Consider the following 23,561-nt stretch of genomic DNA (forward strand, 5'->3'; position numbering starts at 1 on the left):
CCACTGTGAAAAATTTCCCCCACTCTATATCTGTGCCTAAATCAAAACGCGGATTCCATGAACAAAGCTTCTTTCTTAGAACTGCACGCGTGTGGAACTCTGTTCCGTCTGCCTGCTTCCCACCGGACTACAACTTGGATTTCTTCAAGTCCAACGTTAACAAATTCCTAATGAACCGCCCCCTTAAGTAAACACTTCATCAAATCTCCACACTAACGTAATGTACTTGCAATAACCTTTATCCCTGAGTGGCTTCCGGACCTTGATAAGTGGTGATCACTGTGCAAAAAAAAAAAAAATCTATCTATATAATGAACCGATCCATCAAATATTTCATGGTCTGGTTAGCATTTCCCGTTTTGAATGAACAAAACAACCAAATAAAAGGAAGAATTTGGCCTACTTTCGTAATGATGAGAGTTGCGAGTAAAAAAATAGATGTTTCAGTTGTTACGTCACAGAGCATTAAATGGGCCAATCCTGACCCTAAAAAACTGCATTATTTTCCTTTGTTTAAAGTAGGTCAGAGGTTACAAGAGAATACAATCGAAAACAAGGACTACAGTCTGAATAATACAAATAAAAAGGGACACCGGAGATTAAAAAAAAAAATGATAATCTCCTAAAAATCGAAAATGGAGCAAAATACTGGTAGAAATCCACCCAATAAACGCTTTAAAATAAGTTTAACCACAAACCCTTATCCAGGTTTATCAAAGTGTAACTTATTTTGCCTTTGGTAGCAATTATTTGTTATGCATATTTTTTTTTTTTACCACTTTTTCGTTTTGTTGTCTATACTGCACACTGCACACAGATACTACACATTGCTCCTAACCCGCAAGCCGACTGTTTCCAATATATTTGCCTCTCTGAAAAGTCCAAATTAGATACAAGGTCACTCTTAACGTGGGATACACCAGTTTGCTGCTTTGTTGATTAAAAAAAATTTTTTATGAATTTATTTTCATCCCAAATAAGGCATATGTCCACTTGAACACAAGAGGCTACGATTTGGACCATGTCTAACAGGGGATTGTGGCGAGTTGAGTGGTTAGATGTTTGGTCACATACATTTAAATTCATGGGTGGTGACGGGGATGTAGTGGTTAACGACGTGGACCGACGAGCTGGGTGTCCCAAGATCGAATCTTATTTGTTCAACAAAAACCACTTTCACTATGGATGTTAACAACCTTCACGTGGTCCCCCCCCCTGTAATAATACCCAATGTCTTTGTAGAAATAATTCTGACTAAAAGAATATCGGGGAAACCAATGCTAACAATAGAATCTTCGAATTCATAGGTTATGACGATGATGATTTCAATTTCTGCATGTTAGTACAGTCAGGGAAACTGGTGACAGGGAGGAAATTCCAAAGCGTAGCAGTCCGAAGGAAGAAGCTATTAGAGTAAGAGGGTTTCCTACATCTAGGCATCTCTACAGTGTAAGGGTGGGATTATGCCGCTAGACAGGTTTGTCTGAGGTCTTTATGTCGAGGAGGTACAAGTAGAATGAGTTCGTCAGAGCACATTGCATTAAAGTGCCTGTAAAACAGACACATTATGGTGATGGGACAGAAGTTGGGGCTTAGTTGATAGTGCGGGATCTATTAAATTTGAAACGCTTTTTTTGAAGCTTGTCTAGAAGAGAGAGATTTGTGGCAAAAGCACCAGCCCAGATGTGGCAGCAATACACCACGAATGGGCGAATGGTGGCTTTGTAGAGATACGAGATACTGTTATTTTCTAACATGGGAGCCCACCTTCTTTGCAGCAGATTTGGCAATGTTTTCAGTATATTTGTTCCAATTCATGTTGCCTCTGAATGTTTAGGTCCTGGATATGACCTTAAACTATATCCGATGGTGAGGCCTTTTAATTGCCATTGTTCCCAGATCCACTCTGACCCGCAGTGGTAGTACCTGTTAGGATCCCAACTATGGGTTACATAGAAACCGACTTGAAAAAAAACAAAACAAATATATTCTATGAAAAAATTGTTCTTCAAAATCACTGGATTCGGCATTAAATAACCTGAAAAGGGTTGATATGCCGTAAAACAAAAACAACCAACCAAACCAACTGAATGCTTAGCCAAAGAATTTGAACGAAGCGCTCGCCGGTATAAATTGTTATGGCTCTCGTTTAGTTTTTGTTTACTATTAACAATAACATTCCTTTTGTAATCTTCTCTTCTCTTCTCTTCTTCTCTTCTTCTTCTATATAAATAAAATGAACTCATTTTTTCCCGTCTGATTTTGACATTAATAGGATTACAAATCAAGATATTTCATGCAAATATGATATGCACAAACGGCAGAACAATATCTGAGGTGTGTTATAGGCTTATTATTTCTCAAATTCCTCGATAATCTTAGATTTCTATACTTTTTCTGCTGAGAAGTCACGGCCAAAATCGGTTAAGATCAATGGAAGTGGTAAAATATTTTCTCTCTTATAAATTCCTCCTCCCCCTGCCACCACTTAACACCGTTTGGGGATCGTTCACAAGGAACAGTTGAGAAGAGAACACCGGTTTGGCTTCGTAGTTCTTTCATGTGAAGTTATTTAAAATCACTAAACTAAGCTGCAGTGCTCTGTGGCGTAGTGGTTAGCGTGCTGGACAATTCACATTATATTTTCACGTTCGCGCCGACCTACCGTAGTCGTTTTTTTTTTTTTTTTTTTTTTTTTCCTAAACAACTGGAATGGATTTTTCTTGGTGGCCGAACTGTTAACGTTGCAGATGTTTTTTTTTTTTTTCACACTTTATTTTCCTACTTTTACTCATGATTCCGGGTTTGATCCTTCCTACTTACCTACCATAACATTTTTTACCCCCCCCGTCCCGGAAACAAACACTCGGGCAACGCCGGGTACTTCCGCTAGTAATAAATATAGGAGAGTCGTTCCAAAAGTAAGGCCTCCTATTTTTTTTACTCCAAATCTAAAATGTTGAAGAGCTACAAAGACGTGTGTGGTACCATTAAAACGAGCGACCTTTTACGTTTCTGAATTTTTTTGATAAGGATTGGTTATTCCTATTATTTAGAATCTATGGACTACTGTTTTCATCTTGAGAATCATTTTCACAACGTTTCGGTCGATGCAACCTCTGACCTTCTTCAGGTGTATCTTGTCGAACTCAGGAATTTGGACGGAATTTCGAGCGGAACCCTTTATTTACTTCACGGGGGTAGCATGCTCTTGTTCCGTCCGCCATGGCTGGATAGAGGTCCTAAATAATTCGCAAATGTATTTTTTCGTTCGCCCACACCGAAGATTGAACCTTCAACCTTCAGGAGAATATCACTTTTTTTTTTTTTTTTTTTTTTTACAATTGATTTTTCCAAGTACTCTAACTACTGCGCCACAGGTCCGATAGAAACATTCCCGAGTTCGACAGGATAGACCTGAGAAGGTCGGGGGTTACATCGACCGAAATGTTTTGAAAATCACACTCAAAATGAGAACAGTAGTCCGATGAATCCAAATTATACGAATAACTAATCCTCATCTAAAAAATTCAGAAACGTCGATAATAATAATAATAATCATAATAATAATAATAAATAAATAATAATAATAATAATAATAATAATCATAATAATAATAATAATAATAATAATAAATAAATAATAAAAATAATAATAATAAATAAATAATAATAATAATAATAATAATAAATAAATAATAAAAATAATAATAATAATAATAATAATAATAAATAAATAAACAACAACAACAACAACAACAACAATAATAATAATAATAATAATAATAATAAATAAATAAACAACAACAACAACAACAACAATAATAATAATAATAATAATAATAATAAATAAATAAACAACAACAACAACAACAACAACAATAATAACAACAACAATAATAATAATAAATAAATAAACAACAACAACAACAACAATAATAATAATAATAATAATAATAAATAAATAAACAACAACAACAACAACAACAACAATAATAACAACTACAATAATAATAATAAATAAATAAACAACAACAACAACAACAACAATAATAATAATAATAATAATAAATAAACAACAACAACAACAACAATAATAATAATAATAATAATAAATAAATAAACAACAACAACAACAACAACAATAATAATAATAATAAATAAATAAATAAACAACAACAACAACAATAATAATAACAATAATAATAAATAAATAAACAACAACAACAACAACAATAATAATAATAATAATAAATAAATAAAAAATAATAATAATAACAATAATAATAATAATAATAATAATAAATAAATAACAACAACAACAATAATAATAATAATAATAATAATAATAATAAATAAATAATAACAACAACAACAACAACAACAATAATAATAATAATAATAATAATAATAATAATAAATAAATAATAACAACAACAACAACAACAACAATAATAACAACAACAACAACAACAACAATAATAATAATAATAATAATAATAATAATAATAATGGTCAAATGTTCAGTAATGGCATTTGGCATGAAGAATTATGATGTTTTAAAATTCAAAAGGGAAAAATTGTTGAAAGTAAAGAAATAAAACTTTTGAATGGGGAAATAATAAAAAAAAGGTTGGAGAAGAAGGATACATCTACTTAGGAATTGCGGAATTCGTTAAAAATAAAAGAAACTAAAATGCAGAAATTAATAGGAAAAATAAACCGAAAAAAAAAGTGTGAAATCAAGCAAGTATTCAATCGTAAAAAACAAAAGCAAAAACAAACGGGTTTTCATAAGGCAATAATCCTAATCACGAGATATCATTTTGAAGCTCGACCCTTCATCCTCAACTGGACACTTTTCTACAGGGAGAGGTCACCTTTTTCGCCGATATTTACGAAAGTCATCCCCTTTTTTTCGATTGACTAGCCTTAATTTAAACCTTCATCACTTCCGATTTGGCGATGGGCGCAACAACAAAGACGTCACATTTTTTTTACATTCTTTTGCTCCTTTGCGGTACGGCTTCGAGCCTGCCTGCCTAAAACCACTTTCTTTTCTTTCATTTTGTTTTTTGCTCAACACACACCTACAAACATCCGGGCAACGCCGGGAACCCAAGCTAGTCTACATATATAAAAGGCAAAATGTGTGTGTGTGTGTGTGTGTTTATATGTCTCGCAAAAACTTTAGACAGAGAGGACGGATCCTCATGAGATTGGTATCGTTTTAAAGCTCAACCTTTCGAACACCAAATATCGACAAATTGACCCAAAACATTCATTCCTCCGCCCTGAACTGGACAGTTTTCTACAAGGAGGGGTCGGTGTTTTTTGCATCGCCATCTTTGCAAGTCATCGTATCGGTTGGATTGACTTAACTTAATTTTAGGTCCTGGATATGACCTTAAACTATATCCGATGGTGAGGCCCCAGCTTGCGGGCTTTGGGGTGTGTGGAGCGACCCCTTCATTGCCATTGCTCCCAGGTCCACTCTGACCTGGAGTGGTAGTACCTGTTAGGGTCCCAACTATGGGTTAAATAGAAACCGACTTGAAAAAAGAAACCCAAATATATTCTATTAAAAATTTTTCTTCAAAATCACTGAATTCGGCATTAAATAACCTGAAAAGGGTTGATGTGCCGTAAAACAAAAACAACCAAACCAATCACTTAATTTCAACGTTCTGAACGTCCGGGCGTACAATCGAGACATCGTCAAAGACGTCCCGTTTTTTTTTTCTCCTTCGCGTTACGGGTTCAAGCCTACCGCGTACTACCACTTTTTTTTTCTCCACCCAAAATCTTGTTTCGCCCCCACCCTTGCTACTATTAATTTATTTTTTTTACCCCCGCCCTCTCAGGGTTCCTTATTCGACACAAGCAATGCCGGGGAACAATGCTACTCTACCACTTTAAAAAAAAAAAAACACCTTTTAGTTTCCCCCTCCCCGGGGGTCCTTATTACACCCCCACACACCCGGGCAACGCCGGGTACCCTCGCTAGTCTAATAATAAATAGGAAATCTGCATTAATCAAAATATCATACTCAAAGGTATTTTACGACCGGGCAATGCCGGGTGGCCTGCTAGCCTTATTATATGTGTCATATAATACTTATTAATATGGTGTCGTTAGTGAATTTCACGTCATATATGAATATCATGAATAATAAAAATCCACACCCGCATTAATATCATGCTGTTTAGCTTTACAACCATCGAAGAGAATCTGGATTTTTGTTCTTGTCTAAAAAGGATCTGATTATGTTAAGTATTCGTTCAGAAATACCATAGGATGTAATTTTCATCAGCAGCCCATCATGCCAGACCTTGTCAAAGGCTTTCAATATTCGATATATATATATATATATATATATATATATATATATATATATATATATATATATATATATATATATCATGCATGTCAACGATGGATACTTTTGCTATTTTATATATATATATATATATTTATGTGAGTAAATGAAGTAGTTATATATATATATATATATATATATATATATATATATATATATATGAGCAAACAGTTAATAAAATATGTTAAAAAACACTTTGAAATGAGTTAAAAACATATTTAATCTGAAAAGGAAACACTAGATAAATGGATAGTCCTTAATCCGCGGAGTTTCGAAGAAATACTTTCCTTCTCATCAGAGGGTAGGAATTAGCAAAATGCGGGATCGGATTTCGCATGCAGAAGTATTTGATGAAACAACAAGTCAAAGATCTTACTTGAAAACAAAAAAGTGAAGCAGAAGGAATATGGTGAAGAAAAAGGTGATTACATACGAATGGATAGTCTGGCGGAAGATAAATAAATAAATAAATATATATATATATATAATATATATATATATATATATATATATATATATATATATATATATATATATGTATATAAAATTTACAATAACCAAGGTAATCAAAATGGTAAACTTAAAATATATTATAAATATTAAAGAGTTAATATTTACAAGTAAAGTAATCTCAACCAGATGTAAAAGCTCAATGAAACCGAAAAGGAAATAGAGCTTATAATATGAACAAATGATTAATAAAACATGTTAAAAGACATCTTGAAAAAGAGTTAAAAACATATTTAATTTTAAAAAGGAAGCACTAGATAAATGGATAGTCCTTAATCCGCGGAGTTTCGAAGAAATACTCTCCTTCTCATCAGAGGGTAGGAATTAGCAAAATGCGGGATCGGATTTTGCATGTAAAAGTATTTAATGAAACTACAAGTAAGTCACAGATCTTACTTGGTTAAAAAAAAGGGGTGAGGTAAGGGGAATAGGAGGTAAAAGAAAAATGATAAAAAGATTTCACATGAATGGATAGTCCGGTGAAGGGTAAAAAATCCAAGAATGGTAAAATCCAAACACGATCGAATTAAAAACTTCCAATCCACAAGTTACGCGATTCCTTTGGAACTTACTTAACGCTAACTTTCGCGCTTTTTGTCTGGGTCGGTTTGACCTTGCTTTTCAAATTTAAACTTTCACCGTTTTTCCGTTTTTTTTTAAACCTTAATTTACTTGGCAGACGTGTTTTAAATATTCTCTCCAGTGCCTTTTCTGTGCACATTTGAACATTTATTTTAATGATTTGGAACTCATTCCATTTGTGATTTTTTCCAAGGAAGTCTGCCTTTTGGATCATTTTGGACCATTTGGAACTTACCTGTTAGATTGGAAATTTTTAATTCGACCGTGTTTGGATTATACCATTCTTGGATTTTCATATAGCTTCGAATTTGGGGGTATCAAAACCAAAGCAAAATATGATGAAAGTAAAAATAAAATAGATAAACCCCATAATTTATTATATCACACTGAAACACTTATCACAATATTTTGTGGATCTATATTAAAAAAAACCTTGTTAAACTTTGTGACATATTTCCATTCTATGTACATCAGGCGCGAACGAACACCCCATAATTTTATCATACCATATTTCTTCAAACTGAAACATAATTATCAAAGTATACTTACGCAGATAGATATAAAAAGTCTTTATTAAAGTTTGTGCCTATTTCCATTCTATGGAGGCCAGGTGCGAACGCAAACACCACAATTTTATTATACCATCCCTATTTAAGTTAAAACATACTTATCAAAGTATTATTATGTACATCTTTATTAAAAACACTTGTAAACGTTTTTTTTTAATTTTAAAATTTTTATTTCCATACTTTGTGGACCAGGCGCGAACGTAGACCCCACAATTTTATGAACTACCGTTCTGCCAGATCAAACATACCTATCCCTGTGTCTCGAAACATCGTCTATCATTATATGCAATCAGTTTTCTAAAATAGTCAACCATATAGGAGCCTATTCGTGACCACACACACACACACACACACACACACACACACACACACACACACAGAGCTTTATATTATATATATATATATATATATATATATATATATGTATACTAGTAGTTTCGCCCGGCTTTGCTCAGGCCCTATGTACTGTTCATAACTTTATGTGCATATATATATATATATATATATATATATATATATATATATATATATATATATATATTAAAAAGGATGCATATGTATCGTAATGCCTTTCTATATTATAGTCTTCCTTAACTACCATAGGAAAAAGTTGGTAGAGACCGCAATGGTTGAATTTTTAAAAAACTTTGACCCACATTTTGACCCCTTAATATTTATTAGTTTTGGCTCAAATTGAATTAAAAAGTTTGCCTCATGTCCAAGTAATCTACATCTAAAATTTCAAGTGTTTAGACCCCAAATTAGTGGAGGAGTTTGGTAGAGCCCTTAAAGGTCAAATCGTTAGACTTTGACCCCCCTTAACAGCCAAATTTCTGCCCAGGTGTTTGGATGTGTGTGTTGAGCAAAAAAAAAAAAAAAAAAAAAAGTGGTAGTAGGAAGGCAGGCTAGAACCCGTACTGCGAAGGAGGAAAAGAACGAGGAAAAAAACCTGACGTCTTTGCTGTTACGACCACCGCCAAACCGGAACCGACGTAGGTTTTAATTAAAGCTAGACAATCGAAAGGAGAGGATGACTTTAAAAAATATCGACGAAGAAAGCGAACCCCCCCTGTAGAAAAGTGCCCAGTTAAAGGTGAAGATATTAATTTTTTTAGACAATTTTTCTATATCTGTCGTCTGAAAGGTCGAACTTCAAAACGATACTGATCTTGTAAAAATCCGTCGCCTCTGTCGAAAGTTTTAGGCAGATATGCAAACATACATACATACATTTATATATTGGTAACTAAAAATTTTCCACCCAAACCGATTAAAAAGCTTGCCCTATCTCTGAATACCTTTTATTTCAAATTTTTATATTAATCTAAAAAGCAGATGTCGTCTTGAAAAAGATTACTGGAATTTAGTTTTTTAAATTGCCCTTATTCGTCACAAGAAAGTTTTTTGTATCTATTTATGTATAAATTGCTTTATAAAAAAAATAAAAAAAATAAAACATTTATGTTCCTTTTGTTAGGCGGGCTATAAAAAAAATGGCGACCGCTGTTATTGGACTACACTCGAGTAAATAATCCTGGATGAGTCACTTCGATTGATCCAGCATTAATGTCTGAGAATAGTGACTGCTGATTGCCGCACCCAATAGTCAATACAATGATTTTGTAAACGTTATAGTCGTCAACTTATGATGTTTTCTCTCTTTTTTTTTTTTTTGAAAGATGTGACCATCATTAAAACGCAGTTCACTAAAGTTTCGTGCACACATTTCGCACGAATCGAAAGTAGGTGCAATAATCTGAACTCTGCACACACACACACACACACACACACACACACACACACACACACACACACACACACACACACACACACACACACACACACACACACACACACACACACACACACACACACCGGTGTTAATCCTAACACGCTCCACTGATGATTCCCGAAAGGATGAAACACTACTGTCTGTAGGTATTTTATAATTATCATAGTAAATAGTTACATCTCTCTCTCTCTCTCTCTCTCTCTCTCTCTCTCTCTCTCTCTCTCTATATATATATATATATATATATATATATATATTGTTTAATACTATTGTAGAGCATATATATACATATATATATGTATATATATATACTATATATAGTGTTTAATACTATTCTAGAGCAAATATATATATATATATATATATTACCGTTTTATCTGCTTAGTTACACATGTTTCGATTACCGAATCGTATCAACGATCCGATAACTTAGCTATCGGTTCGTTGATACGATTCGGTAATCGAAACTAAGCAGATAAAACGATTATATATATATATATTACAAAGGCTGTAAATGACAAAGTTCTCTCTGATTCTCTCTCCTCTGATCTCGAGCGCGTGGTTCAGTGGGGGAAGACGTGGCTGGTTACCTTTAATGCATCCAAAACCAAACTCCTATCCTTATATCATCAACGCTCTGATCCCCATCTGGCATCAATTGTGATGGATGGCTCTCGTCTGGGTGAGGCCCCGTGTTTTGACAAGCTTCTGGGTTTGACCTTTACTCCTGATCTGAAATGGAACACGTACATCAAGTCTGTTGCCAAGGTCGCTGGAAAGATGGTGGGATTCTTCTACCGCTCCAGAAGATACCTCACTACTGATGCAATTCTCTATCTATATAAAAGCCAAGTACGTCCAATGATGGAATACTGTTGCCATATCTAGGCAGGAGCTGCTAAAAACAGCCTATCCTGCCTTGACAGAGTACAAAATAGACTTCGTGGCTTAGTGGGGGATGCCCTTTTCTCTACCCTGCAACCTCTCTCCCACAGAAGAGACGTTGCGAGCCTATCCTTGTTTTATCGTTATTTCCATTGCAGGTGCTCGTCTGAACTCCAATCTCTGGTCCCCCCTCGCCAATCTTTCACGAAAAACACCCGTCTAGCTGAATCCACTGTGAAAAATTTCCCCCACTCTATATCTGTGCCTAAATCAAAACGCGGATTCCATGAACAAAGCTTCTTTCTTAGAACTGCACGCCTGTGGAACTCTGTTCCGTCTGCCTGTTTCCCACCGGACTACAACTTGGATGTCTTCAAGTTAACAAATTCCTAATGAACCGCCCCCTTAAGTAAACACTTCATCAAATCTCCACACTAACGTAATGTACTTGCGGGCCTTGATAAGTGGTGATCACTGTGTAATATATATATATATATATATATATATATATATATATATATATATATATATATATATATATATATATATATATATATATATATGTTTAGAGGTACAGAATTTAAATAAAGTTTTAAATATAATGGGCGGATGTCTCTGCAGAGCTCTTTCAGCTATCATCTCCTCAGGAGAAAATCGATATCGTAAAAATAATAATACTATGTCGAAAGTAAAGAGTTCTGATGGGGAACTATTGAATGTGCCAAACATTACGGGGACACAAAAATAAAGTTTATTAACGTTTAAAAAACGATTAAAATATTGGCACAACGAGGGGGGAAAAAAACGGGAGAAAAGATTCATAGTTCCCCAAAGAGAAACAATGCGTTAAATGTTTCTTTCTGTCGGCACAACGACGGTTTCGGCACCGCAATAGAGACAGACTCCAAAACCTTTAAATGGTTTCTGGAGTCCGCTTTATGTAGCACCTCGAACCATTCAATTTTATATCTATCGGCACACCGCGGGTTGTCAATCAAATGCTGGCCATTAGCAGAGTTCAAGGTTGCAGAAGGATGAAGACTACCAGACCCCATCCTCCCTTGTCTGATCCTCGATGGAACATGTTGGTTTATACGAGTCAATATATATATATATATATACGTAATTTTTGGCACATTCAATAGTTCCCCATCAGAACTCGTTACTTTCGACATAGTATTATTTTTACGCTATCGCGATATATATTACAATAGAAAAATGCGAGCATGAAAAGTAATATGCCTAAACTTAAACATGAAGAGTAAAAGGCTAGTTATTAAAACTGGAAAACAGCATCTGTTTCGTAGACTCTGTGTGTGTGTGTGTGTGTGTGTGTGTGTGTGTGTGTAGCGACCGCTACACACGGCCGGAACAAGTCTTCGTTCGGCAGGGACATTTTCCTAGCAATCATCATTTCAATGTCCACGTGTATCAGAACGCATAAAGACACAATGTCGTGAGTTTGCCACCAGCACACATATTAATTAATGTTGTGTTCCGCGCGTAGTGATACAGCAACAATTTGACGTCTGCGGTCTCTACCAACTTTTCTCTATGGTAGTTAAGGAAACCTATTATATAGAAAAGCATTATCGTACATATGAAGACCTTGTAATATATACATATTCGCATAAAGTTATGAACAGTATATAGGGCCCGAGAAAAGAACTGTTAGTATATATATATATATATATATATATATATATATATATATATATATATATATATATATATATATATATATATAATTTAAAGGAGATTAGAATAATAGTCTAAAGAGCTAAGTGTATTTTAATGTAACAGTGAAATTACTAGTTTAATTAAAATACAGGAAATGCTCGTTGTAATTTAGATATATAATAAGCTCGACAGTTAAATGTCCTAGAGCTAATTCAATATTAAGTAAAGTGATTTTCAATTTAAAAATTTAAAAATTTTTTTTAAAATTTAAAAATCAAATTTTAATTAAATTAAAAATCAGTTTCATAAGAAGGAACAACAACAAAGTCAATTATCTGTACGATCGTTTCGGAAATCCGTGCTTTTTATTTGTGGTATACATGAAGTTATGTAGAACAATTATATATAGTTTTTTTGGTAAGCACGGTCTCCTCATCAGCAAATTTAGGAGGATTTTTATTGAATTTAAAAGACACCATAAATAAACCTAGCATTAAAAGTAAGGCAGATGAATCTTTTAGTTTTTCTTTTTTTGAAATCAGGAACTGTGTTTAAAGTAGTCATTTAGATGTTTGCTATAGCTTTTTATTTTATTGAATCTATATATATATATATATATATATATATATATATATATATATATATATATATATATATGTATATATATATATATATATAAGTGAAAATGTGTGTGTGTACATTCCCTTCTAAATAACTCAATTTTCGGTCTAGAAACTCGAGATTTGACATAAGGGGTATTGAGATTTGAGAAAATATTTTAATCAGTTTTCGCCCAAACATTTGGTTGTCAAGGGGTTAAAGTTCAACAATTTGACCTTTAAAAACTCTATTAAACTCCTTCGCCAATTTTGGGTCTAAACATATGGCATTTTAAATCTAGGTTACTTGGACATGGATCAAATTTTTAATTTGATTTGAGCCCAAAAAAATAAATGTAAAAGGGTCAAAATTAGGGTCAAATTAAAAAAAACAAACAAATTATCTCAGCAGTCTCTACCAAATTACTTAGCTAATTTCTGGTCTAAACATTTGAAATTTTACATAAAGGGTATTCAGAGACAGGGCAAGTTTTTTAATCGGTTTGGGTCGAAAATGTGAGCTGCCAATGGGTCAAACTTCAAAAGATTTGACCTTTGCGGTGTTTAACAAACTACTCAGTCAATTTTGCGTCTAAACATTTGAAATTTATACATGACGGGTATTCAGACATGTGGCAAGACTTTAATCAGTTTTGGGGCGAAAATTTGGCTGCCCAACGGTTAAAGTTTACAGAATTGACCTTTGAAGACTCTACCAAACTCCTCCGCCAATTTTGTGTCTAAACATTTGAAATTTATACATGACGGGTATTCAGACATGTGGCAACACTTTAATCAGTTTTGGGGCGAAAATTTGGCTGCCCAACGGTTAAAGTTTACAGAATTGACCTTTGAAGACTCTACCAAACTCCTCCGCCAATTTTGTGTCTAAACATTTGAAATTTATACATGACGGGTATTCAGACATGTGGCAACACTTTAATCAGTTGTTTGGGGCGAAAATTTGGCTGCCCAACGGTTAAAGTTTACAGAATTGACCTTTGAAGACTCTACCAAACTCCTCCGCCAATTTTGTGTCTAAACATTTGAAATTTATACATGACGGGTATTCAGACATGTGGCAACACTTTAATCAGTTTTGGGGCGAAAATTTGGCTGCCCAACGGTTAAAGTTTACAGAATTGACCTTTGAAGACTCTACCAAACTCCTCCGCCAATTTTGTGTCTAAACATTTGAAATTTATACATGACGGGTATTCAGACATGTGGCAACACTTTAATCAGTTTTGGGGCGAAAATTTGGCTGCCCAAAGGTTAAAGTTTACAGAATTGACCTTTGCAGACTCTACCAAACTCCTCCGCCGATTTTGTGTCTAAACACTTGAAATTTTAGACGTAGGTAATTTGGACATGGGTAAAACTTTGCATTTTGATTTGAGACCAAAATAATAAATGTTAAGGGGTCAAAATTGGGGTCAAAGTTAAAAAAAAATACCTCTGCGGTCTGTACGAAATTACTCAGATAAATTTTGGTCTAAACATTTGAAATCTTACATAAAGTGTATTCACACGTAGGGCAAGCTATGAACAGTACATAGGGCCCGAGCAAAGCCGGGCGGGACTGCTAGTATATATATATATGTTTGTGTGTACCATTCAATTTCTAGCAAGATATTTCATTAAAAAAAAGAAATCATATATAATTTATCAATTTCCGCATTCGTCCACAAAACATGTTTGTGAGACGTTAACGACTTGCGGTTTAATGTCCGCCACATTAATCATAAAGTACTTGTTCACATATATCGACTTTAATCTTTAGTCGCTTTTTTTCTTTTATGCATTTTTTTTGTGTTTTTTCTTTTCTCGAGGTGTTACACGCACTTTAAGCGATAGTTTGTGGTTTTATTGTGGTACAGAAATATGCAGGTGTATAAAGTTTGAATGAAGTTATTCCGGGAACATCCGGGATGCGTTTTCAACACACAGTCCAACAGTAACTTTGTCCCTCACACAGTCCCCTGTAAACATGACCCCTTATAGTAGTAGCCCTTTTATGCCCGAGTGTCAATATGCCCTGTTTGAGGTCAAAATGATTTTCAAAGAAATCAAATAAAAGGACATTGTATTTTCCGTCTTGTAATTTTTGTTTATTAAAACTAGACGAACCCGTGGAAATTCCACGGTGGTTGAACATTTTTTAAAACACATAAATAAAATGAATAAAAAATAAAGCAAATGACGACAAATTAAAGGCAATTTTTTTTTAACAAAATCTGTTTTAACCTTTTCAAGCAAAAAAAAAAAAATGATTTAAAAAAAAAATTAGATTAATTTTTTTTTTAACAAAATCTGTTTTAACCTTTTTAAGCAAAAAAAAAAAATGATTTAAAAAAAATTTAGATTAAATTTTTTTTTAACAAAATCTGTTTTAACCTTTTTAAGCAAAAAAAAAATGATTAAAAAAAAATTTAGATTAAAAATATTTTAAACAAAATCTGTTTTAACCTTTTTAAGCAACAAAAAAAATGATTTAAAAAAAATTTAGATTAAACATATTTTAAACAAAATCTGTTTTAACCTTTTTAAGCAAAAAAAATGATTTAAAAAAAATTTAGATTTAATTTTTTTAACAAAATCTGTTTTAACCTTTTTAAGCAAAAAAAAAAAAATGATTTAAAAAAAATTTAGATTAAAATTTTTTTTAACAAAATCTGTTTTAACCTTTTTAAGCAAAAAAAAGTATTTAAAAAAAATTTAGATTAAAACTTTTTTAACAAAATCTGTTTTAACCTTTTTAAGCAAAAAAAAAAAAATGATTTAAAAAAATTTAGATTAAAATTTTTTTTTTTATGAAAATTCAACACATTGTTTTGTACTGAATGTTTTTTTTCTCATAAAAATAATATTTTTTTTAATTTTAAAAAGAAAATGTAATAAAAAACTTACACTCTCCTTTCAACATGACCTTTTTTTAAAAATTATAAAATAAAAATAACCAGTTGAATGTACTCGCAAAAAATGGTCCAAAAAATTTTATACACAGTAATTTAACAGACAAGACTGATTATACAAAAAGTAGAATTAACTTAAAAAAAATTAAACGGAAACGGTAGGTGTTATATTATATATAATGCGCACTTTGCGGATATTTTCTAATCTGAAACCATAAACAGACAGTCATGTTTTTTTTTCATTTTTGGAGCGGAAATGGTTTTAACGATTTTTAACTGATAAAGAGCGACTATAAAGGGATTCTTTTTACAAGGCAGTCACCACTTATTAAGGCCCGGAAGCCACTCGGGGATAAGGGTTATTGCGTGTACAGTAATTAATGGGATAGTATCGTAGTAATCGTTAGTATTGGAGATTTTATAAAGGGTTTTACTTAAGGCCGCGGTTCATCAGGAATTTGTTTATGTTGGACTTGAAGACATCCAAGTTGTAGCCAGGTGGGAAACAGGCAAACGGAACAGAGTTCCACGGGCGTGCACTTCTAAGAAAGAAGCTTTGTTCATGGAATATACGTTTTGGTTTTGGCACAGATAAAGAGTGGGGAAATTTTTTGACAGTTGTTTCAGCTAGACGGGTGTTTATCGTGAAAGATTGGCGAGGGGGACCAGAGATTGGAGCTCAGACGAGCACTTGCCATGGAAGTAACGATAGAACAAAGACAGACTCGCAACGTCTCTCCTGTGGGAGAGAGGTTGCAGGGTAGAGAAAAGGGCATCTCCCACTAAGCCACGAAGCCTATTTTGTACTCTGTCAAGGCAGGATAGGCTGTTTTTAGCAGCTCCTGCCCAGATATGGCAGCAGTACTTCATCCTTCAAATTCGTTTCTCATTATTAATGTCTGCGATGATGATGTTTTTTTTTGTGACACTGGACGTACGGACAAGTATATTAATTCAATCTATTTGCAATCCATTTATATATCCGTTATTGTCAAATGTCAAATAGATTCTCTCATATTCTGCGGTGGTGACAAAAAACGCAACAGGATTCTGTTTCTTCTCTGGTAACTCTTTAAATTTAGACCACTAGCAGGGAGACATGACGTTGCTCGGTATTCAAGGATGATCACAGAATGTTTCACACTCTCATATTTTATTGTCATTAAAATTGGCGAAATCGTTCATTTTTTCCCTAAAACGATTGATTGCCTGCTCTAGTTAGGGACCCATCGCGGTGCACCGGAAGAAAGCTTAATTTGACTTCCAGCAATAATTTAGTCCACAATACATAGTAGTCTACATGGCACCGCAGAGAACCTACTGTTGATTTTATAAAATTATTTTTATATAAAATGGCTGGAATTAGTTTAAAATAAAAAAATATCAAGTATCATGCTGTAATTGTCCTCTAAACATAGGAAACTCCGCAGATTAAGGACTATCCATTTATCTAGTGTTTCCTTTTCAGATTAAAAATGTTTTTAACTCATTTTAAAGTGTTTTTTAACATATTTTATTAACTGTTTGCTCATATATATGTATATATATATGTATATATATATGTATGTATATATATATATATATATATATATATATATATATATATATATATATATATATATATATGTGTGTGTCTTGGAAGTTTTTAACCTTTAAAACTGTACAAAAAAATTATTTTTTATCATTCGCTAGAAAAGTATTTAGTCAGTAAGTCATTTAATCGCCTACAATCACTGCATCAACTTGCTCTCTCGAATTCACGATAGTACCAATAATAATTTATTTTTAAGGGATCATCAGTTGTTTACCATGAAACACAGTTCGGGGATTTAATTTATATATATATATATATATATATATATATATATATATATATATATATATATATATGTGTGTGTGTGTGTGTGTGTGTGTGTGTGTTGAAAGATATCCAAAAAAATAAGAATAATTGAATTTCAACAACGGTCGCTGATAGTGCTCAATCAAAGGTCAAAAATTTAATTTGGCTTCACGCCAGTCATGGCATTTTTTTCTCTCCTCAAAATATGAAATGGTTTGGAACCTTTTTTTTAATTTTTTAATTCTTCTTGCCTGATGAAATGAAATATGATTGAAACGGTCTGCACATCGTAGCAAGATATGACTGTATTTACATAAAGAATACTATATATATATGTGTGTATATATATATATATATATATATATATATATATATATATATATATATGTGTGTGTGTGTGTGTGTGTGTGTGTGTGTGTGTATGTGCGTGTGCGTGTCGCATACACACATGCATGTAGATATAGACCATAAAGTAATAAATAAATAAAAAAAATTTCATCGTACGAAAATAATGAAATTGCGAGGCGAAAATCGTGTTTACAGAATTAACGCTTTAAAATAACGTTCCAATGTAGTAAGCATTTCGAACGTGAAAACATACCCGTGTTTAATAAATCTAGCAAAACTCAACTAATGGTCAGATTTTCGTGCACTTTTCGATACTTATCCATTTTAGAATGAAATCTATATATATGATTAGTTTTTTGTTTGGAAAAAGAATTCCAGCAGAGTGCTCAATTAAAAGGAAAATCCAAATTGTAAGAGCGTATTTATATTTTGTGTACAGAAAGTTGTTAGTTGAGACAAATCATTGAAATCTCTCTCTCTCTCTCTCTCTCTCTCTCTCTCTCTATATATATATATATATATATATATATATATATATATATATATATATATATATATCTTCTCTTCTATCTTTCTTCTTCTATCTTTCTTTTCTATCTTCTTCTTCTTCTATATAAATAAAATGAACTCATTTTTTCCCGTCTGATTTTGACATTAATAGGATTAAAAATCAAGATATTTCATGCAAATATAATATGCACAAACGGCAGAACAATATCTGAGGTGTGTTATAGGCTTATTATTTCTCAAATTCCTCGATAATCTTAGATTTCTATACTTTTTCTGCTGAGAAGTCACGGCCAAAATCGGTTAAGATCAATGGAAGTGGTAAAATATTTTCTCTCTAATAAATTCCTCCTCCCCCTGCCACCACTTAACACCGTTTGGGGATCGTTCACAAGGAACAGTTGAGAAGAGAACACCGGTTTGGCTTCGTAGTTCTTTCATGTGAAGTTATTTAAAATCACTAAGCTAAGCTGCAGTGCTCTGTGGCGTAGTGGTTAGCGTGCTGGACAATTCACATTATATTTTCACGTTCGCGCCGACCTACCGTAGTCGTTTTTTTTTTTTCCTAAACAACTGGAATGGACTTTTCTTGGTGGCCGAACTGTTAACGTTGCAGATGTTTTTTTTTTTTTTTCACACTTTATTTTCCTACTTTTACTCATGACTCCGGGTTTGATCCTTCCTACTTACCTACCATAACATTTTTTAAAACTCCCCCCCGTCCCGGAAACAAGCACTCGGGCAACGCCGGGTACCCCCGCTAGTATATATATATATATATATATATATATATATATATATATATATATATATATATATATATATATATAAAAGTAAACGTGTCTGTGTGTTTGTGTGTATATATGTGTGTGTGTGTATGTCTGTGTGTGTATGTGTGTGTGTGTGTGTGTGTCGCATACACACATGCATGTAAATATAGACCACATGTCTATATCTTGCTTTAGCTCAGCATATGACTCTTCATTTCCGAAAGCAGGTGTTTCGCGGAGGAAGACATATTTCTTTTCAATGTGTTTCCGCCTTTGCTGACCAAGATAATTTCTCACAGAAGAGATGTTGCGAGTTTGTCTCTGATGTATCGTTATTTTCATGGAAAGTGTTCGACTGAGCTTCAATCTATGCCCCCCCCCTCGCCAAACTTTCACAAGAAACACTCGTCTAGCTGTAAACACTATCAATAATTTACCCCACTCTTTATCTGTGCCTAAACCTAAACGTAGATTCCATGAACAAAGCTTCTTTCTTAGAACTGCACGCCTGTGGAATTGTCTTCCGCTTTCCTGCTTTCCGGCTGACTACAATATGGTTGTGTTCAAGTCTAAAGTAAATAAGTTCTTGATGAGCCGTTCCATATAAGTTATCAAATTTACCAAATTTTCATTACTAATGATTACTATATTGTCCAATTTCTACTGTACACTCTTTAACCCTTATCCTTGAGTGGCCTCTGGGCCTTGATAATGTGGTGATGCCTATGTAAAAAAAAAAAAAAAAAAAATGTCTATATCTTGCTTTCGCTCAGCATATGACTCTTCATTTCCGAAAACAGGTGTTTCGCGGAGGAAGACATATTTCTTGTCAATGTGTTTCCGCCTTTGCTGACCAAGATAGTTTCTTATCACACAAAAGACAGCTTTTGCAACCGACTCCGACCACAGACACAAGAGTCGTTTATCAAAACCTTCGTCTTTGTTTTCCACATCAACAATCCACAACAACAAGCAAGGGAGATTACTCTAAAAACTTAACGCAAGCAACAGACCTTTTACCTCAATACAACATTTTCCGTGTTTCCTCCCCGTAAAAAAACTCATCAGGCTAAAAGGCATTTTAGCCTGAACAATCCGTACACAGACGAAACACAGAAAATGCTATGTAGCTTAAGTGCCATATATATTTTCATAACTCACTCCCTAGATCTACCCATGTATTGAGCACTGTCGGAGTAAATACTGAAAATTCATACATAATTTTTTTTAAAATTCAATTTTCACCCCAAACAAGGCACAGTGCTACTTTGAAGTAGGGGCTACTATCGGGGACATGAGTTTCAGGGATATTATGAAGAGTGATGACTAGCAAGATGTCTGTTCACATTACACTTGAACTTCTGCATGTCTGGGGAAAAACTATTAAAGTAGAAGGCTTTCTTACACCTAGGGATCTCTACTGTGAAGGGGTGGGATTTTGCTGCTTATCGGGGGTATTTATGTCGAGGAATACAAGTGCTTATAGTTCGTCAGAGCATTCCCCATTAAAGTAGTTGTAGAACAGGCAGAGGGTTGCAACATTTCGTCGATGGGACAGAGGCTCAAGCCTAGATGACGGTCCAAGACCTATCAGGTTGGCGACACTCTTTTGAACTCTGTCCAAGCGTGAGAGACAAGTAACAGATGTAACAGCCCAAATGTGACAACAATACTCCATACATGGGTGAATCGTGGCCTTATAGAGGTAGAGGATACTTTCAGGCGTAATTAGCTTTCTAACACATAAAATATTATAAAAATTTATTAGGATACACGAAATAATATATATGTATATATTAAATTTAATTATCCACAGGCATGTGTTTCGTCGTTTACGACTAGTCAGTTGGCTGAATTTAGCAAGATTCGAAACCAGGACCTGAAGCCTGAAGCTCTACCACTGAGTTAATTCCCGCTGGAATGTATTGCGTTCTTTTGATATTTTTATATATATAAATATCATTTATTGACACAAGTTCAGAAAAAAAAACCCAAAACAAACAAACAAACAAAAAAAAACCTATAGAAATACAGAAAAATCTTTACGAAGTAAATACCTGTCACTGGACGAAAATGTCATATTCCAAAAATCACATAACTTGATCAAGTAGTTTTTTCTTTTTAACTCAGAAAATAAAATTTTAGAGGAAGGGAGGAGTTATGTTTTGATACGCCATGCCGAATAAATAAAGAGAAACAACTGAATTCTAACTAGCGAGATCAAAATCAACCTTGTAATGGCTACGATTTACTATTTGAATCGCTAAAAAAGCGTAAAAATATGATTTTTATAAAAATGACCTATTTAATCAATTTATATGAATTTTGGAATATGATATTTTTTGTTCCCTGACAGATGCGTACATCATAAAGATTTTTCTGTATATATAATTAGCGTATATATGTTCACATTTCATTTAAAAAGAATGACTTTTCACAATAAAATTTAATGTTTGAACTAAAGAAAACAATGTTTAAATTAAAATCCTTAATCCATGAATTATCAACGTAACAGGAGGAAAAAATTCTAGCAAAATACTAATATTTGTTCGAAATTATTTTGCTAAATAGCATATACAAAGAAAATATTAAAGATGAAATGCCTTTAAGGGACATTTTATTTGCTGTCTAGTATATTGAGCAATTTTATTTGGCTGGAATTGTCTCATAGAAATTTTTCTTCCAGCATTTTATAAGACTTGAAACCATTAGATTCACTAACCAGTAATCTAATTCATTTCAATTCCGTAAAGTTTTATATATATATATATATATTAATTATGTTAAGCTGTGGACTTGCGCTCTATTATTTGTTTATTTTCTCCTTGAAAGAGAAAGAGAGAGAGAAAGAGAGAGAGAGAGAGAGAGAGAGAGAGAGTTATTATATAATTATCCACAGAAACATGTTTCGTTGTTTACGACTGATCAGCGTGGCCGATCCCAACGCAATTCGAAACCAGGACTTCATAGTCTGAAACCTGAAGCTCTATTCTTGAGCTAATTCCCTCGCTGGATTGTATCGCGTTTTATTTATTATTTTTTTTATTGTTTTATATAGCTATCATTTATTTATTTAGTTTGTGATGCGAGAGAGAGAGAGAGAGAGAGAGAGAGAGAGAGAGAGAGAGAGAGAGAGTGCGGGCTATATTCCAACGTCTCACCGATAAGGTTATAATTAAATAAAAAAACAATGTAAAAAGGAAATATTTACCTGTTAAAATGGTAAGGCAGATAAAAATAGGCCAAGCCATGCTGGCTCACTTGGAATGTTTATTCCAATGCACCGTTTGTTGTCGCTTTTCTTTTAATTTTTTTTTGTTTTGTTTTTTTTGCGCTCACACTTGAGTGAAGTTTTTTTTTGAAGATTCCTGACACGCTGTCCCTTAGCTGCAATGCCGTTTCGCAGCAACTGCCGAAAAGAAAAAATCGTTGCAACACTTGAGCCGAATGCAATATAAACGATTGGTCAACTCAAATGACGTCAGAGTAGAAATAGGCGGAGCTTACGATTAAAATAGTTTTCTTGGTCGAATCTCAAAAAAAAAAAAAAAAAAAAAAAAATGATGTCACACACAATAAGACCCACGATTTTTTTTTCTTTTTTAATTCTTATCTCGTCTCCTTTTTTTTTCGTTAGTTACGCCACGCCCGTATTTTAATGCGCTCCGTTGGAATTGAATAAAGATTCTAGAAAATTCCTAGCTATGTGGCATCAATCACGATCTCCGTAAAGCGGGCTTGTCAAATAAGTCTCATGTATCTGCTGACGTCAGAGCTGTTGGTAATCTCTATAATTATAAAATATGAACTGTGTACGTATGTGTTCGTTCCCTATATACTCAGAAATGACTGGGCCGATTTATATGAAATTTCACACAAATATATACTTTATGTATCTGGCACTGTTCTTAGATATGTTTTGTATCGGAATGCCTTCGATAAGTATCCATAATTGAAAAAAAAATCCCATGAAAGAAGGAACAGGCGATTTTGATCAAAATTAACGCCTTATACAGCCTAACGAGTGCGTTTAAGAAGTTTTATTGCCACACAAGTCGAAAGGCCCGATATATAAAATCGACAGTAGGTCCTTTGATATGACAGGGGCGCGTAGGAAATGGACGTTTCTTTTTAGAGCACAATTGAAACATTATACTTGACTTTTTCATTTTAAACTTAAATTCA

At 33.4% G+C, this 23,561-nt stretch overlaps 1 protein-coding gene across 1 annotated transcript in view; it reads right to left on the reverse strand.

Moving 5' to 3' along the window:
* LOC145266303 (uncharacterized) overlaps positions 1-22,832 on the reverse strand; it is a 215,242-nt gene extending 192,410 nt beyond the window's left edge. Inside the window, exon 1 of the mRNA XM_080121854.1 lies at positions 22,588-22,832. Within this exon, the coding sequence (XP_079977980.1) occupies positions 22,588-22,627 (40 nt within the window). The 5' untranslated portion in view covers positions 22,628-22,832. The remainder of the gene's footprint in view (positions 1-22,587) is intronic.
* Positions 22,833-23,561: the final 729 nt, after the last annotated feature.

Source organism: Euprymna scolopes, chromosome 41 (genome assembly GCF_053919585.1).
Source record: "Euprymna scolopes isolate OS-2025 chromosome 41, ASM5391958v1, whole genome shotgun sequence".
NCBI classification, from domain to species: Eukaryota; Metazoa; Mollusca; class Cephalopoda; order Sepiida; family Sepiolidae; genus Euprymna; species Euprymna scolopes.